The 18099-nt window shown below is 33.0% G+C and overlaps 1 protein-coding gene across 3 annotated transcripts in view; it reads left to right on the top strand.

Annotated features, from left to right (window-relative positions):
* RapGAP1 (Rap GTPase activating protein 1) overlaps nt 1-18099 on the top strand; it is a 627781-nt gene that overhangs the window by 379675 nt on the left and 230007 nt on the right. For all 3 annotated transcript variants that reach the window (XM_089641478.1, XM_089641530.1, XM_089641438.1), the window contains one exon: nt 6192-6342. In XM_089641478.1, coding sequence (XP_089497604.1) covers nt 6192-6342 — 151 coding nt within the window. The remainder of the gene's footprint in view (nt 1-6191; nt 6343-18099) is intronic.

The following is an 18099-nucleotide window of genomic DNA, read 5'->3' as shown; positions in this document are numbered from 1 at the left end:
GATAAAGTCCAATTGATTTCAATTGACTGGGTCACCCATGTTTTGAAAAACATTGGAGTAGCTATCGACCCCTGTATTTCTAATTCAATTTTGTGTTCCTATGAAATTGAAAAGATTTAATTGAGCGAAGTAATGGCCGAATGTAATCGTCTGCATGAAAATATGTGGATAGACGAGTGATTCTTGTGTTTAACAACTTCATATAAAAGATAAAAGCTTTCATAACGGTTTCCGTATATTTTACATTTCTATTTCGGTACAAGTAAAGCGTCGTTCACGTAAGTAGTCTTTCAACGCAGTGACATTTTCGCTATTGTGATTTTGTAAATTTTGTTGGAAATCTGACAGGAGTTCAATTCAAGCAGTTTTTTACCTAGGGGGAGATACTAAAACACTCTAGATGTTCAAGTGAGCCGTATACTGAGTATGCCACAAAGGACTGCCATGATTAAAACTACATTTTGATCATAATATTACTGTGTTTGAAGTAAACAAGTACGGAATTAGCTATGATAAACCTTCCATTGGTAATGCTAGCATAAGTGTAAACGTCGAGCGTTTATCTTAAATGACTGAGTGTTAGCGCGACAAAAGTCTCTCACCGAACATTTTACTCTTTTGCGAATGGGGCTTAAAGCTTTCATATCGAAATCGCTAGATTTGCCAGTCATTAATGATTTTTAAGATCACAAATGAAACGGTATCATTAAACGCACATGATTTCTTGTATCCAATCCACTCGCTGTTTCTCTTCTGGAAGTCATCCATTATTAAAATGTTCTTAATGCGTGCTCTCATCAAAAATTAATCATTCGTTTGATTCGATTTATAAATGTAATTCAGGTCGCAGACTAGATTTGTTTGTATTTACTTGATATTAATTAAAGTAAAAGTGGAGTACTAAGTGCAATTAAGCGTTGTAGGCATTACATTATGAATAAAAATGGAACGATTCGAATCAGAGCAGCGAATGATTAATGATTTGAAAGGCTTTTCAACAGATTATGGACAATGATTATGAATTATCGATTCAGTCAGTTAAAGGTGGGTCATTGCTAAAATAAACACGTGTGTAAAAATTTGTTTTTGTTGATTTGACGCCGAAACACGTGTTCATACTAATATTGATATTGACGTACAGATACATATTGACGCATTCCGTCGTGATATTTACTAGGAAAAGAACACGTGTTCTCGATATATTTTGAATGACTAATATTTTATCAGGAAATTGGCATGCTATCACTTTTTTCACAGGATCACCTTTCTCCGTGTAACTTATATTGAATCGAAAACTCCAGTTAGCTATTGGTGGGCCTGAAACGAATGAGTACCATGTTTTAGTTAATTCATGCCTTATTAATTATTATTGAAACGACTAACTATGGATCTTTGAAATCGAATTCAGATTCAATGAACACAACTCGAATTCTAACTTCATTTTAACAATATCCAGGTTGTAACGTCGATATTCAATAATAATTCAAAATCTCAATAAATCACGTGAATTATGTAGGTACGTTTGCTCATTACTGACTCTGCATGCGGCATAATGATTTGGAAAATCGAGCTTTCAACAATACTGTTCATTAGCGTACACGTAGCAACGCATTCAAAATTCAAAATTCAAAGCTCTGTTGCCGAAATTGTTCATGAATTTCAATTTTAAGTCACTTTATTGAAATCATTTTCAAAAATACAAAATTCGGTTCGATTGCCAATCAGAAGCTGCTGGTTCAATTCCCGTCGGCGGCATGTATTTTTTCTGTTTTAGGCTAATAAGTATCGCTTAAAAATAGTATATTTTAATTGGTTATATATTTTTTATCTTTTATTATTTCGCATAAATTTCACATTACAATGATTAATTTTCATCATCTCGACCACCATACCAAACTCAGGTATCGTACATAGGCTATTTTACTTGATATTCTTGATATTTATTGATTTTAAATTAATATTTTACTATTTTTTTCGTAATTTAACAAATACATCAGTCCCGAAACTTAAAATGTCCGACTCGTACGTACGCATAAGGAAATCATTTAATTGATTTCATATTCACTGACGCGAATATTAATCATTCCTTTCTCAAAATTAATACAACCCCGTTGCATATTTGAATTTAGAATACAGGGTGTATCGGCACGTACCCGACAAACTTTAACCAGCTATTCCTTAGCACATTTGGAGTAAAAAATGTTTTGGGCACTTTGCTGTCCGGTAAAATTTTTTTTAAATAAAAAAATTATTATTCATACTTTCACCACATGTCACCAATGTTTTATCCTTTGTCAAAGTTTGAAAACCCGTCTGGCAATATTTTGTTCGAGTTTCGTTGAATAATGTACGTACGTACCTACGTTGGCGCGCTTTTACAATCACAACGAAATGGCATGTCACCCTTCGTTTCATTTTTAACTATTATTATTATGTATACGAAAGAGCGAGAACACTTTTTGACACACTTGCTAATAACAGCTGTTAAACACGAAAAACAATTCAAATGACAGTGACGGAGTGTGGATTTTTTATTTATATTTTGTTTTTAATGGAAAAAAAGTGTTACCGGACAGCAAAGTGCCCATAAAATTTTTTACTCCAAATGTGCTAAGGAATAGCTGGTTAAAGTTTGTCGGGTACGTGCCGATACACCCTGTATAGTTGTGGGCCAGCGCCCAGTGCGCACGCGCGTGCATTGTCTGGCCTTCATCTATTCTCCGAGTGCGGTTTTATTGTGCAGCTATAATGCACAGAAGTGTTGTTTGCTGGTTTTTATAAAGTCGTATATTTTATATTCTCCATTCACAATGAATGCTTAGGAATCGAGTTGATTAGAGGTATTGTTAGCGCGGACGCACTTCGGTCCCGTAATGACCGAACACAAAAATATATTTATTAAAATAATGTTAGGGATGTAGAACATTTCTTTTATAATACAATGCAATTATTTGCGAAATTGTATGGTATAATCGAATTTGATCATGCTCGGTGACGTATTATTATTGTATTATATCTATTGTAATTCGCCAATTATGTTTTGCAAATGCGATTTTTGTGAGGGTGGTTTTATTAATGCCATGGTTCGGATTTATCAAACAAAAAATCGCACATTATAATCCCATTATGTTTAGCAATGTAATTATCACCCGGTTAGTTCAAATATAGTACTTCGTAGTTGGTACTCACTCAAGCTATTAAAACATATATAAAAAGTAAGAAGCGAATAATCCAGATGTACAAAATTCTTTAAAAGACGATGGTAGAAATATTGTTAAATACATCTATTTAGATTGCCATTTTGTTTTCGCAAATGAATTAATGCAAATCTTGAAAGTGGAAATTAACCCGAACTCCGACACCCGATCGAGCTGAAACTCGGCAGATACACTCGTTTTTGATGACAATGCATTCTATCAATTTTTGGTGGCAATCAAGCATACACATGTCGACATATATGCATTTTTCTGAAATTGGGTGACATTACAGCAGTCGGGATTTAGCACAGTTGTTAGCGCGGTTGACTCCAGTCTCTGGAGAGGAAGGTTCAATCCTCAGTTAAACAAAAAATAATGTATGTATGCATACAAAAATAAATAAATACATTTATTAATAAAAATGGATGTACCTATTATATGAAAAGATATTCCCTCTTATGTAACATGTAATACATTTTAGGAGATATCATTTGGCTTACTCCTGTGTATTTAGCAATGGACGACTGAAAAGGTATTTTTTACAGCATATATCTATGCAGATGATCTCTGTAGTATAAAATAGTTTGTAACCCCTACAATGACCAAAACTCATCACAAATCAAGGGTCATCCGTCACAGTGTGACTGACGGTGATTATAGCTATACAATCTCGTGGGTTCACCGCACAAAACTGGTTTGTGATAATGCGTCATAATTAAAAGGGAATTAAACCACGCGAAGGACCGGTTTCCATTGCACCAGATGCACTGCAGAATGGGTGCCCACCCAATCCCAGATACTAGATAAAGTATATTGCTTTCGCATTGTACACTTTATTGTACATTGACCATTTCTCTAGCTTGGTGCAAGATCAATTGTTCAACAGTGCATGTGACGTCACGCACATATGTCACTTTCATATCGCGAGTCCTGTCACGTGACCGCAGTTTCAGCCATGTAGTGCTGGGCGTAAACATTGTTAAATGATCGATTTTTCATTATCTATATTAATCGAATTCGATTTCGATTCTAATAAAAATCGATTAAACTTAATCCAAAATATTGTCTCAAAACAAATCTGACACCATGATGATGAGGAATTAGAACACGATTATAATAATGCAATATGGACCACTCCGGTATACTATCGTTTTATAAGTCAGAGTGACAGGATGTGGTTCTGATACAAAGGCAATCATATAGATAAGTAAGCTTAGACACCATAGAGTTATTACGGTAATACCAACGTAATAATGTCAACAAGTACTTAAACAATAATTACAGTACAAACAAAATCGAAATATACACGTGACGAGAAGCACAAATTTTGTTATCAATGTTTTTTTACTTCAAAAATGGATAAAAAGATTTAACGGTTTGACAGAGGCTTCGAAAACATATCTTACGCAAGAAACGATGGCTAGCAAAAGATCTTTTATTAAAAAAAATGATTTGATGTGATAATTTTTAAAAATAGGTAGGTACCTATTTTATTGTTTCGATCGGATATTTTGAGTGTCGATATTTTATGATTACCCCCATCACTAGCCTCGTTGCACGTTACGTCATCGCAACCGGAACGAAAATATGGTCGAAATATTCTTGCACGAGATGCAAAACGGCATTTTGAGTAGTCATTTAAAATGAACGTAGGAGCCTCCGCTGACTTTGATGGATCTGCGGTATCTACTTTCAATGGTACGTTTTAAGCAGGAGTTAACTGATCGCAGTTTTTTGCTGGTGGCGTGATAACGACTCAATTAATCATTTTTATGCCTTGTTAATTGCATTATTGTACCAGTTTATTGTTGTGTTGTGATTAATATTGCTAGTTTTGATGAAAGAATTGAACTGACGACGTCAGAGCGTACTGTTTGTATTATGATTTAGTAGTTTTGTAGGATGAACCTACCCTTATTATTATTTAAATTTCAATATTTTAAACAAAGACATATAACTTGATTATCTCAAGAATTTGACTTAGTAAGTTGATGGCTCTGAATGATGATTTTGAAACACTTATTCAATAATACTAACCATTCTTTTACGTTTTGCGCCTCTTTCTTTCGACGTCCGTTACCGTAATCATTGTAAGAATATGTTGACAGTTCTCACATAATATTAGAGTTACCTTTTGATAAGATTTTCACTAAAGCGGAGAACATCCAAGTATGATGGTGCACAAACCTTTTTTGTTTTTATGCACCCCATATATGTTAATGAACGCCGATAAAGGTAATCACGCAGAGTAGATGTTATTTGATGATGAGACCTTGTACGAATATTAGTAATACTTCAAATTAATCCAAGGAATTTTCAGTTCTTTTTTAGGAACACCAGCTCAAATTCATTCAAAGACAAACTGAAATGTTCTAATTCCATATTACTCTACATATATTGTGACTAAAATATCTAGATTTTAGTATTTCAAAAGCTTATAATCCCACTACCCAGCTGCTTTCTTGGATAGGTACCTGGGAATCCTCTGTTTCAATAATTCAAATTTGCTACCAATTTATGTATCATTTTTTAAATTGAAACTGATTGTGAAGAATTCACTTAAACGATAACCTACAAATTATTATAAGCAATAATTAGTCGCCTGAAATATCCATACAAATTGAAAATATCTCCCGAGTAAAAATAAATGCCGCTGACGGGAATTGAACTTGCACCTTCTGGTGTCCGGTCAGGTGCTCTGGACCACTGAGCTACGTCGGCTTATTCCCAACACGCCAAATAATTCAATATGTACTTGTATTTCAATGAACAATTACTGCTTATTATGATAATTTTTTATCCTTTGTGCTATGCATAAAAAATAGTTTATCTTTAAAAAAATGATAAACTGCAATGTAATTAATGTATTGAACAAAAAATTATTTTAATTTTATTTTTCAAAATTGGTTCTGATTTGTCAAGAATTCATACTATCACGTTTTTTTTTTTACGGAACTAATTATCTCTAATGTATTGTGTTTTGTAATTTTGCAGACGTCAGCACATGACGGCGGCGTGGGGTGGCGGCGGAGGCCCCACGGCCACGGAACGGCGCGCGCCCCATGAGCTGTTCGAGTTGTTGGAGCGCGTGCAGTGCTCCCGACTGGATGACCAGCGCTGCGTGCTGCCACCCTATTTCTCTCAGGTAAATGATTCCTCGATGATTCGTCAAAGATTCATTAATGATCCCCTATGGTGCCTTCTCCAATGCAACCCATTTAACTAACTTTAAATGTACACCGTAAACTTCAGAAAGTACTGTATTTAGATGAGGGATCTGAAATAAAATTTTGATTTTCTTTGCTTGTTACTATTTTATAGGAGAGAAGAAGTGAAAAATCCAGTCGGCGAGGCTTTTTATAATTTAACCAAGTAACACACATTTACAAGCTAATTGTAAACAATTGATAAAGCAAAACATCTGTTTTATCTGTTAGCCCTAGTTTTACCTCTGACCGCTAGGTGCTAGGCAGGAGCCTGTAAAGTAACTGGTACATTTTTAACACCATGTTAAAATGGATAGATTTTTTCCGTTGAATTGAAAGAATATGTAGCGTAAGTCCGTGTACATGCAAATAAATTGATATTGCTGATTTATTGAAATCCAGTTAAGAACGGGATAGCAGCCTGTTTCCTAATTAAATATTATTACTTTTCGAATATTTCAGAACACGTGTTCATCCATGCCTGTTAATATATAATGACGAAGTGCGAAAATATAATGATTTTTATGAACATTCGTTCCTTTTTTACTAAAAGTTTAACAAGAATCAATTGATTCATTTAGGGCCTGTAGTCCCAGTTTTAACAGGATAACGTTTAATTTTAAGAGATTTTTTAAAATCAATTAGCAATATTTTATGTCAGTAAGTTTTCTCCGTGTAGCGTCGAATTTTTCTCCAAATCGTCCAATTAACGTAAGTATTTACGTTTGATTGCAAATCATAAATAACCTTCTGAATTCTGAACACATACTCAAATGGAAGAACATACGAGTAAGTAGGTAGGTACCTCCATAGTTATCATAAAGCAGCGTTGATTCTCTTTCCCATTATTTCACCAAAACGTAGGAGTTGATACATAACATACAGATATTTTAATTATCGCGGACCACTTAAAACTATTTAAATCCTCCATAATTTATATAATTTCATTGTAACTGACATGATAACGTCATTAAATAATCGTGTATGAGGTGTTTTGACGAGAATAATAGATAATATATTTAAAATTGTGTGCAAATGTCATCACTTCATCATATTATTATATCATGAAGGTGGCTATTGTTAAATAACAGCAAAATGCCAAACAGCGTATTAGAGGAAACTTGATATTATTGGTGTGGGCTACAATAGATAAATGGAGGGACTCCTTTGTATGGAAATGTGTTGAAAAACTTAACCATCATTTAAGTAACTTGTTTTACATATTGCATAATTTTGTTCTTTCTTCATTTATTGTCTTTATAGTTTGGGCTTCCTAGTAAGTGTTCATAAAGAAGAAAAAGATGGTTTGAAAGGGTTGTGTAAATTCGAATGTAAGAGGGAGCGCACAAATATTAAAAAAAGGTTGTAATTCTGCGGAAATTGTTAAAATAATTAATTAAACACAACTCGTTTAAAATGAAGTAAGAATCTCTCGACAAATGTCTCGACAAGTAGCATTTAAAGATAAACCGATGTTTTCTTCATACCTATGGCATGTTAAATAATAGTACAAAATGTGTTTTACTTTGCGTTTTTTTTCTATCGTGGGAATTTATTGTGAATAAAAACTGTGAAAAAAAAAATCATGGGAAATATTTTATATTTTGGTACAAATTCAGAATGCGGTCCTTAATTTGTGCTTCTTATTTTGTTTGCGTAATATCCTACTGGAATTTTAATTAAATTGATAATATCTTTATTTTATTGTTATATTGCCAACGCTTTGATCACACTCTAGCAACCATCCTACGACGCTGAAATCAATTAGTTTATAGGTTTCGGAAGCCTCAAAAACTCTGTATGGCTCTGTTTGAAATTTGCAATTTTCTACCTAGATGGATAACCTGCCTGTAAATTAGTAATAAATGATAAAACATTATGACAATATGCTATGGGAGTCGAATATACAAGGTATCCGGAAACTCGTAGTGCAAACGGTAAACTGATGAATCTACATAACGTTTGGAGTCGATTTTCTGGTATAGCTTTTTAATTTGAGCTTTCGAGTAAATCGAGACTGATATTGCAATTTTTAGGTCGAGTTTTTTTTAAATTGTTGCCATGGGGTTAATATAAGTTGTTTAATGTATTTTAAACACTTCGAAGTTTAGACACACCCGGCTTTACAATTTTTTTACTAATTTTACCACTTTGGAAAATTTTAAAATCTTTTTTTTCTCTCAATGTTGTGCTGTATAGATGTCAGGATTGTCATGAATGTCAGGATTGTCATGGTTCTAAAAAGCTCTAAAAAATTATCGTTATCATTTGAAGAGCTTTATTCAAAAAAATTTCAATCACATCGTCAAATATTTTTATATTGGTAATTTAGGAATTAGGAATGTTGTCAATACGGTAGGTATATTTCTGAAGCCTTAGGCCTTAGGTTACTACTGCTATTGACAGAAGTTTGAACCTACGATTACCATTTAAACAACCATAAAGCTTTATTGACACCGTATCCTTATCGTGGCCACCACAAAGCTTGCTCTTTGATTAGTAAATTACGTCCAACATCAAAATTAACTGCAGTTGTTTAGGCCTTTTCGATTGAATCAAACTTCTGTGAAGGTATTAATATTCTAATGGAACGCCAAATATTACAATAATGTGATCCGTTAATTTTTACCGCTTCCTAAAAAAATTCAAAGGCATGTTATCGAACTCCATCTGTGAACAGAAGTCAACAATAAAATGATGGTGGTTCAATTAAAAAATATCAGAAACATATACGACTTTTTTTAAATCCACTTTTTATGTAAATGTTTTACGACCATCGATATAACACGCGCTAGACGGGCACTCCACTTCTATAAAAGTTCGTAAGTAATAGAATGAAAGAAGTAATCTAATTATTTCTTCTTTGTATTGAATTTTTATTTTTTTATTACTTTGATAGAGCAATCAAGCCACGAATTATGGGAAAGGAACGAAGCAACTGCAAGTGGCATTTCGCGCCATTTGTAGTTGCTTTGTTCCTTTCCCATAAGTTGAGGTTCAGTTCAGCAGTTCGGCTCGCGTAGGTATGTATACGTAGCATTAGGATGGGAGGAACTTGCAGAAGTGTTAGGTAAGAGATTGTATTGATTACCACTCATTGTAATTAAGTATAATAATTGCATGATTTATTCAGTGGCAATACTTTCTCAGAAATATTAGATGTGTTGAACTGCACGGAATTTAGTTACAAGAAAGCTATAATAACAAACCTTATTAATAAATATTAATGTTAGCTTTTATTATTATTTTGCATGTTCTATTATATAATTTCTTTTAAATTTTATTTCTTTGATAATGTTCCACTAAATAATTGTATTTATAATAATTATAAATTATATATATACATATATATCACAAACAATATACATAAAAAAGAACAAACAGGGAAATACAGGGAAAATAAAAGCCGAGAAAAAAGTAAACAAGACAAGACTAATTACACATGTTTTTTAATATTAAGTAGGTAGGTACTCTAATTTAATGTTACCAGAAACCTAACATTTGTTTGAAGGAAATTACTACGACATGTACATAATTATTTAATTAGACAAAAATATACAGTTCGTACATATAGTGGAAATCTTATAACGTGCCTTTTTTCTCTTTTATGGTGTATAATAAAAGTTAGTACTGTACTGTCTTGAAATGTTCTTGATGATGAATAAAAAAGAAAAAAACAATTTCATATTCAATGATGACTAAAGATTTACTTATCCTAAATTCATTGCTGTTTTTTTTATAACAACGACGTAATGAACATTCACATTGCGGCAGAGTGTTGTGTCAATTTCCTTTGAAATACAAATTAAATAGATACTTGATTAAATTGGATACATACAGGTTCTGTCAACGCTGGACGAGTTAATTCGTGATGCTTTAAATTTAATCAAATATATAATATCACTGTCATCGTTGAATACCAATCTAGCATGTATTTTAACAGTGACCCGGCCATAATTGCGCTACATAGCAAGCATTCCATTTCAATGCCTCTGGTCTTCTTGAAGTTGTTTCTGTAACATGTAATTATTAAATTGTCAAACAAATCGGCCACTGCCCGGTTCCTGGATAACCTTGTTTTATACAATAAAGACTGTTAACCCATTAATGCCCACAACTATTTTTGACTCTAATTTGAATGAAACTTTGGGAACTTGCTCACTATTTTTATACAAGCTAAGTAATTTCTGGAATTTTCTTTTTTTAGATCGGTTCCTTAAATAATCAATGGGTCGTAAACGACCCAGTGGGCATATTAAGTATACAATTCATTTTTTTAAATCTTTATTACAATGTGAAACATATGTTACAATATCAATTCCTTACATTACAATAATTATTAATTAAGTAATTATTACTTCTTATTCATATAGGTTTTAAATCTAACTTGAAATTATTTACTTTTGATGAAAAAGCACAAAACATTTATCGTGAAGAGCAACAGTGCATTTTATGCAGACCTTCGTAGTCTTGCTTGCACAAACTGCGCATCTTCTTCGAGCCTGCTTGGTAATAATAAGATGTGCTGCTTTGTGTGTTCTGACAGCAACGGGCACACTAAATGCACCGCTCACCGGCCGAGATGGTCCCGAAGCGGCAGGTCGAACACCATCTGATAATATTATTACTCCAGCGTCTGGACGGTGTAGGCCCTGTGATTGGTCAAATTCAAATTGTGTTTAAATAAGACTTTAAAGATTAAGACACGATTTCATACTGAAATAGAATCGCCACATGTAATACGATATTTCTTAAAAAATATCGTTTCTGCTCATACAATTTTTGGATAATATCGAAGAAAATATGTCTTAGAAAGTTCATAATCCATTGGATTAATTAGATTACAGTGAAAATTATCCACAATTACGTGATTACGTTTGACGTTTGACGAAAAAAGAACGCGTTAATTCAATATGGCCGATACCCGATACGCATCGTGGCTATAGGTGGCCGACAGAGCGCCCCTCTGGCGGTGAAGAAACGAATCAAATGACTGGCGCGTATATTTAAATATGCAAAATTATTTGAACATCAAGCGTTTAATAATAAGATTTCTTCTGGAAGTTTAGTTCAACTTTGCAATGGCATTTTTCATTATTATTTATAATTTTTTTTTGCTTATTAATTACATCTGATTTTATATTGACATGTTTTCTAATTTCTAAAATTTCTAAATTATTTATTTGCGATGCTTTAATCCTGAGTGAAGTATTTTAAGACCTGAATTTTTATCGAAAGTGTGATTCAAAAGATGATTTGCAAACTCATATTCACTATTTCCATTTAGAACCCTGAGATGTTTTTTAGTTCTGACTTCAAAGTTTCTATTGGTTCTACCTTTGTAAAATAAATTACAATCCAGCCCAATTGAGTTTATAAACTCCTGATTTTTTTGTTTGATTTTCGCAATCTTTATTATTAAGAATATATTTATTCATTCTGTTATTAGTGTAAAACGCCGGTTGAATAGTACCAGGAATGTTTATATATATATAATTTTAGAAGTGTCGTTATCCACAAACAGAATTCTACGCCATTGTTTATTTATATCTTAAGAACTAGGGTAAAAATACCGTTTGAAGATAATATGTTTAATTATTTTATTTAGTATTTCAACTATCAATTTATTAGAATAACCGTTATTAAATTTTATTCGTCTTATGAATATATTGTTTTATGGTTATATGCAAAAAAAAAATTCAGGTCTTAAAATACTTCACACAGGATATAAAGCATCACAAATAAATAATTTCGAAATTTTAGAAATAAGAGAACATGTTTATAAAAGTAGATGTAATTAACAAGAATTTTTTTTTATAAACTCTCTTTTAAATATTTTCCCACTTAACTGGTCTTTCATATTGTAATTCCTAATTCTTATAAACCCAGCCTACTCTTACCCCTCCCCCCTCCTTCCACTTCTTTTTTCCAATTGTAATCTATATTTAATTTTTGACTTCGGTGTATACTTCGTTCATGAAACATGTATTGGTTGTATATAATAAAGTGAAGTTAAAACAGTTATTTGTTTTTTAATAAAATAAAGTTTAATCGGATAACATTATTTTATCTATTTCCATTGTATATCAATGCATACGTACATAATAAAATGTAAACATTATATTTATTTATTAATTGGACAATTTGCATGGCGCCGCTTTTGTGAGATATCACCTCAGGGGCGCTATATTGTAATAATCTACCTTTATATATAGATTTTTACTCTCCTGATGAAGGTGTATATATAATCTAACTTTAAACTTTATTAGATACAGTAACAGTTTTAGGTAAAGAATTACCACCAGTTGGAGTAAAATTCACACCTTTTAATTAAACCGACTGCTAATCACATTGCACAATTACCCTCCTTTTATCCATAAACACGGGTACAATTAATCAATATGTAATAATGTATTATTTCAGTCAACTTTGTTGTAACTATCTTTAATTGTTGTGACAAACTATACGATATTGATTCAACTTATAGACATTGACGGTTGTAACACATATTTAAGCACTGCAAGTCTCCTATGAGCAAATTATATTAGGTACCATAACAGTTAATATCAGTTGTAGACATGTAGTCAATAATAGTGTTTCATTTGAAATAATCCATCACAAATACGTAAAATTTCATTTATTCAAACAACTGTCATTCTTATTATGCCTAAATTGAGCATGTTATTATTCATTAACTCCTTCCTGTTCCGTGTTTTAACAATATATACTCACCCTCTCTCTGTGAATGACCTAATATCTATCTATTAAATGTAAATGTTGTTAGTATCACTTAAACTAAGCGCAGCCCAACCAAGTGTCGCCCGCAGGGCCTAGCAGCAAAAACCCGCGGAGCGGGTTTTTAACTGCTAGTACTTCATGATTAGGCATCGTGCGACTGCTCGCCGAAAACCCAAATTGTCCAGTTTTTGACCACACGCCCTTGAATGCAGCCAAGGATTGTTCATACAGACATCGAAAAGCCACATGATAATTGGCATGTACCATTTCTTACCACGCATCCCAATGCGGTACTTCGCGACGCTGTTATCCATTTGGTCTACTCCTCCCATGAATCTCCCATGAATACATGGAAAAAATGTGCGGTTGAAGCACTTCAACTTTCTTCTTCTCTTTTGCGCTGTAACGCAGTGCTTTTTTCAGTGGATGAACACCCGTCTAGTTGGACATGACCGTCACAACAGCGTTATCCTTCCACTTGCAAGCTATTATATTGTTGACTTTGTCAAGTTTATAATCATAGGTGCCCCTTTCGGCTTTCTTCATGTCTGTAGATTCAGTAAGTGGACATCTTTCGGTTCTATTGTCTCTCACGGTACCAATACCAAAGAAACAGATTTCACCCAGCTTTGTAATAAGTTTAGCTGATGTGAAAAAATTATCAAAATATAGTGAAAAATTTGAATTTTTAATGAATTTTTCAATGTATTTGCAAAATTTAGAACCACAGATTCCCCAAGACCCATCTCTGGAACCCTCAAGCCATCACGCCCTTGATATAAATCAACTTGGAGGCAATACCCAAGTCTATGGGCCAAAACCCATCCTTTGAATCCAAAACGGATTGGTTTCCCACGGATAAATTGTTTGCATCCGTGACGCCCAAAGTACGGAATCATAGACTCGTCTATGGATACCTCCGCCTCGATAGGAGCATATTTCAGAAAATTATCGTTCAGTTCATTCAGCAATGGCCTTATTTTGCCGAATTTGTCACCTTCCGGTAATTGATTATTATCCGCAACGTGCAAATATCGAAAGATCTCTTCGAAGCGATTGCGGCGCATTGCACCCGAAACTAAAACGTTGTGCACGTCGTCTTGTGACTCCCAGAACATTCTTCGGCGTGGGAGCGGCACATATCCGCTTACAAAAAGAATGCCCATAAATGTGTACATGTCATCAACAGATAACTAAAAGGATGGTGAATTCTTAGAAACTGCATAATTGACGGAATGTTTTACAATATTGGTAACAACATTTGTATCCATGAAGAATTCAAAAAAATCGGCTGGGTGACTGTCTTAATTCAGTAGGCTGTTGACAAGTTGCTCAGGCTCTAACCTGCCGTTATTGCGGTTTTGCGGGAAATCTCCATCTACCCATTTCCGTTGATCAGGTTGAGCACCTCCCTTCGCCACTCGTTTTCTTCCACCATGAATAACGGTGAACGTTTTTGTCCCATTATTATCAGTTGATACACTGTTGGTAACAGTCGCGACAGCTAGAGGTGGTATTACACTTTCATTATCATTCGATACGCCACCATCATCTAAGACTATTTCTGCCTCAGCCATTAGTTGTTTCCGGCTTAGTCGGTTCGGATAATCACAGTCGTCTTCATCTCCCGAATCTCCGTCAGTTTCTGGCCCATCATCGTCGGGCGGAGTGAGGTATACATCAAAGGAGTTTGCTTGGATGTCATCTAAGGTGTCTAGCTCCTCCAATATCTCCAGTGCCGTGAGAGTCCTTCTTGACCTATTCGGAATACATATATTAGTTAGTGACTCATAAAGAAGACAAAATAATAAACAGTGAAAAGTTAGGTTATGGATGAAAAGAACACATATATGCCTACTGGGTCGTTTTCGACCCAGATGATTTTTGACCATGTATAAATAAAATCCTAGCAAAGATTGAAGACTTTCAATTATTCTGAATTGTATGTACATATTATGTGAGTGATTTAAAAATGCAAAACGCTTCATTATCATATATACAGTAATTAGTACTTACATGTTTATCTTAGGATGACAACTCGCAAAACTGACAGCAGTCAACGGTAGTTAGAAACTTTCACTTGGTGACCACAGATGTCACTGCAGTATCAAATTTGTTATTGCTTTTGCAGAAGTACCAACCAAGAAATAATTTAAGAGGATAACAAAAAAAATTGAATAAATAATAAAAAGTAGAGAGCAGCTGAAAGTGGTAGGGTCGTTTTCGACCCTGTGGGGATTAATGGGTTAATGCTAGAAGTGCCTATGTCAGTTTTTGGTAATTTGATTTAGGTACCAGAAAATGCTATAAAAAATCTTTTTTTTTAACTTTGAAACTAAATTGTATACTAAATTGATTAAATTTTGACCTTTATAATGTAAAATTCAATATATTATTTTTGTGTTTAAAATCAGCGAAATTAGAAAATTTAGAATTAAGTCTAAGTACCTACCTTCCTACTCAACTACTCGTATATCCCACGGTACAATTTCACTGAACACTTACCGCATTTCAAATTTCACATTTGGAACGTTATGAATAAGAAATTCGAACACCGTTGAAAGCAATCAACTATGATAATGGCGCCAAATCGTTCAGGTGTTCGAAATTTAAATAATATCCATCTAAAAATGCACGTGTAATAAAACCCACGCACACATTCAACTCATCTCCCAACACTAATGCACGATGACGGAATAATTGAGACTTACATTTTGTACGATTCAATATAAAATTTTGGATACGGAAGCTTTTTTAGTAGTAATAAACTTCACGATAGCTCGTAAATTTAACCAATCATTGCTGAACGTGCTGCAAGATATTGATGTTTCGTAATAATCGTAAACAATCAAATATTTATGATTTTCGATAAAACATGTCCCCAACTGCTAACATCCCAAACGATGCCGAATGAAAATATAATACTGGTTATTTTTACATTCAGAAAACAATAAGATTTTTATTTGGAAAGACACTGTGCAGATGCGATGTTGTATATATAATTTAAAAATGGATTACTGACTGCCCCGACAGAATTCAATTGAAAGTTCCTACGCGGCACATGTGTTAATTCAATCATCTTATAAGACTGTGTTCAAAATATCATAAAAACATTATTTTTTATGTAGATATCTTCAATTGTGATTTAGGTGATTCTACGGGATGGAAGAAGTAAAAAAAGTTTTATTAATTTAAAATGTCGTTGTTTTTTTCAATACAAAAATATTTTTCCATGGAAGAATATTATTTTTTCTATACAAACAATACAACCTTTTTACGTAAAATGTTGGAATTTCCACTACATGACTTTTTTCGAATTTCATACATTTTGACATATTTTTTAGGTAAAAAAAGTTATTTTTTTGTATGGAAAAATAAATATTCTTCTATGGAAAAATATTTAAGTATGACAAAAAAAGTTGGAATCGGACACCCTGTATAATATCTACTATATACTATATGGTTTAGTTCTTAAATATATAATGTGTTAGTATAACGATGAAATCTATTGTAAATTGCACATGTATAGACCAACCATTTCTAAACATATTGTAAACTTGATTTACCCTAAAATAAAATAATTAAAAACTTAACTCTTACAATGTTTTTTTGCGTCAACTGTTTGAAAGGTTAAAAGTCTCGCGAAATTATGTAATTTTTTTGGACATAAATTAATCATTCAAAATGAAAACTTATATGGAAGTTCTGCAAAATAATACATAAAAGCCGTCAATATAAGATAATGAGATATAAAAAGTCCCGGCTCGTTAGTGTTATAAGAAGTTATATTGTTGTTTCAGGAATTTTGCTCATAAATTACTCAGGATTATCAGTAGCTTGTTTTGAAACGTTTTTGCCATGTATTTGGATGCATAAACACTTCTGCAGCGCTAAATCCAATGTTAAAACAGGTGAAAAAAAACATCAGTTTATTTAACAATATCGATAATTTATTATTATAGCTTTGTATGTTAAAGGTGATACTCATCGACGTGCAATACTTACTCAGGCCTGAGATGAAGCATACAACTACATCGTTAAACTAGTGTACAATCTACTTAATTCAGGTTATCGAGACATGGCAGAAAAAGATTTTTTTTTTTTTTTTTTTTTAAAAGAAAGACAAACATTCCCAGGTTACGAATAACCCAACAATGTTTGAAAATCTCCTACTACCACCACTAACTATTAACTGATAACTCCATTAATCTTAAGTTCAGCGATTAGGGAGTTGGCAGTGCCTGGTACATATTTTTTTTGATATCTCCTTTCAAAATTGATTTTTCGTACATATTTTGCATAATTGAAAGTTATCGATCAAAGGTCAAAGTTCTTGGACAATCAATCAACCTATAAAAATGACTTGCGTTTTTAATAAATTATGGTCCGAACTGTATAATAAGTCAGTTATTATTTCGTAATGTTAATCCTATTCAGTGTTTGTTTTTTGCGTCTTAATATGTCTATGTTATGTGCTTACTACAAATATTTATATAAAATTTATCTACCTATGAAGGTAGGTCAATTCTTTCTTATCTCTTTCTCATTGAATGTTGGTTAAGTAAGGTCACTTCTTTTGTGGTTAGTGATAAAGATAAATCAATTTTATCAGAGTCGGTTGAATGCTCAATGTCAGGAATGCACTATTCATACAAATAGATTATTTAAGATAACCTCTGTGGTTTGGAGAATTTTTTTCCCATAACCACACATGTTAAGTTCATACCTTTATCATCAAACATAAAACTCACTTCGTCAATTTGATTCTTCGAACCAGAATTTCAAATGTATCATTGTCATCAAATGACAAGTCAGTGCCATTTTTTTTTTATTTTGACATTCTAAAGGTCCCCGTTAAATGCCGATTCTAGGTGCGTTTCTGCTTTCTATCAAATTGTAATAAGCTGACAAGCCTAAAACCCTTTAATTATTAGGAGACCAAATTTGTTCCCAAACAT

Source organism: Hesperophylax consimilis, chromosome 1 (genome assembly GCF_061612785.1).
Source record: "Hesperophylax consimilis isolate HC1 chromosome 1, BYU_Hcon_1.0, whole genome shotgun sequence".
NCBI classification, from domain to species: Eukaryota; Metazoa; Arthropoda; class Insecta; order Trichoptera; family Limnephilidae; genus Hesperophylax; species Hesperophylax consimilis.
Note: the sequence above shows the minus strand (reverse complement) of the source record. Positions and strands in the feature narration are given on the sequence as shown.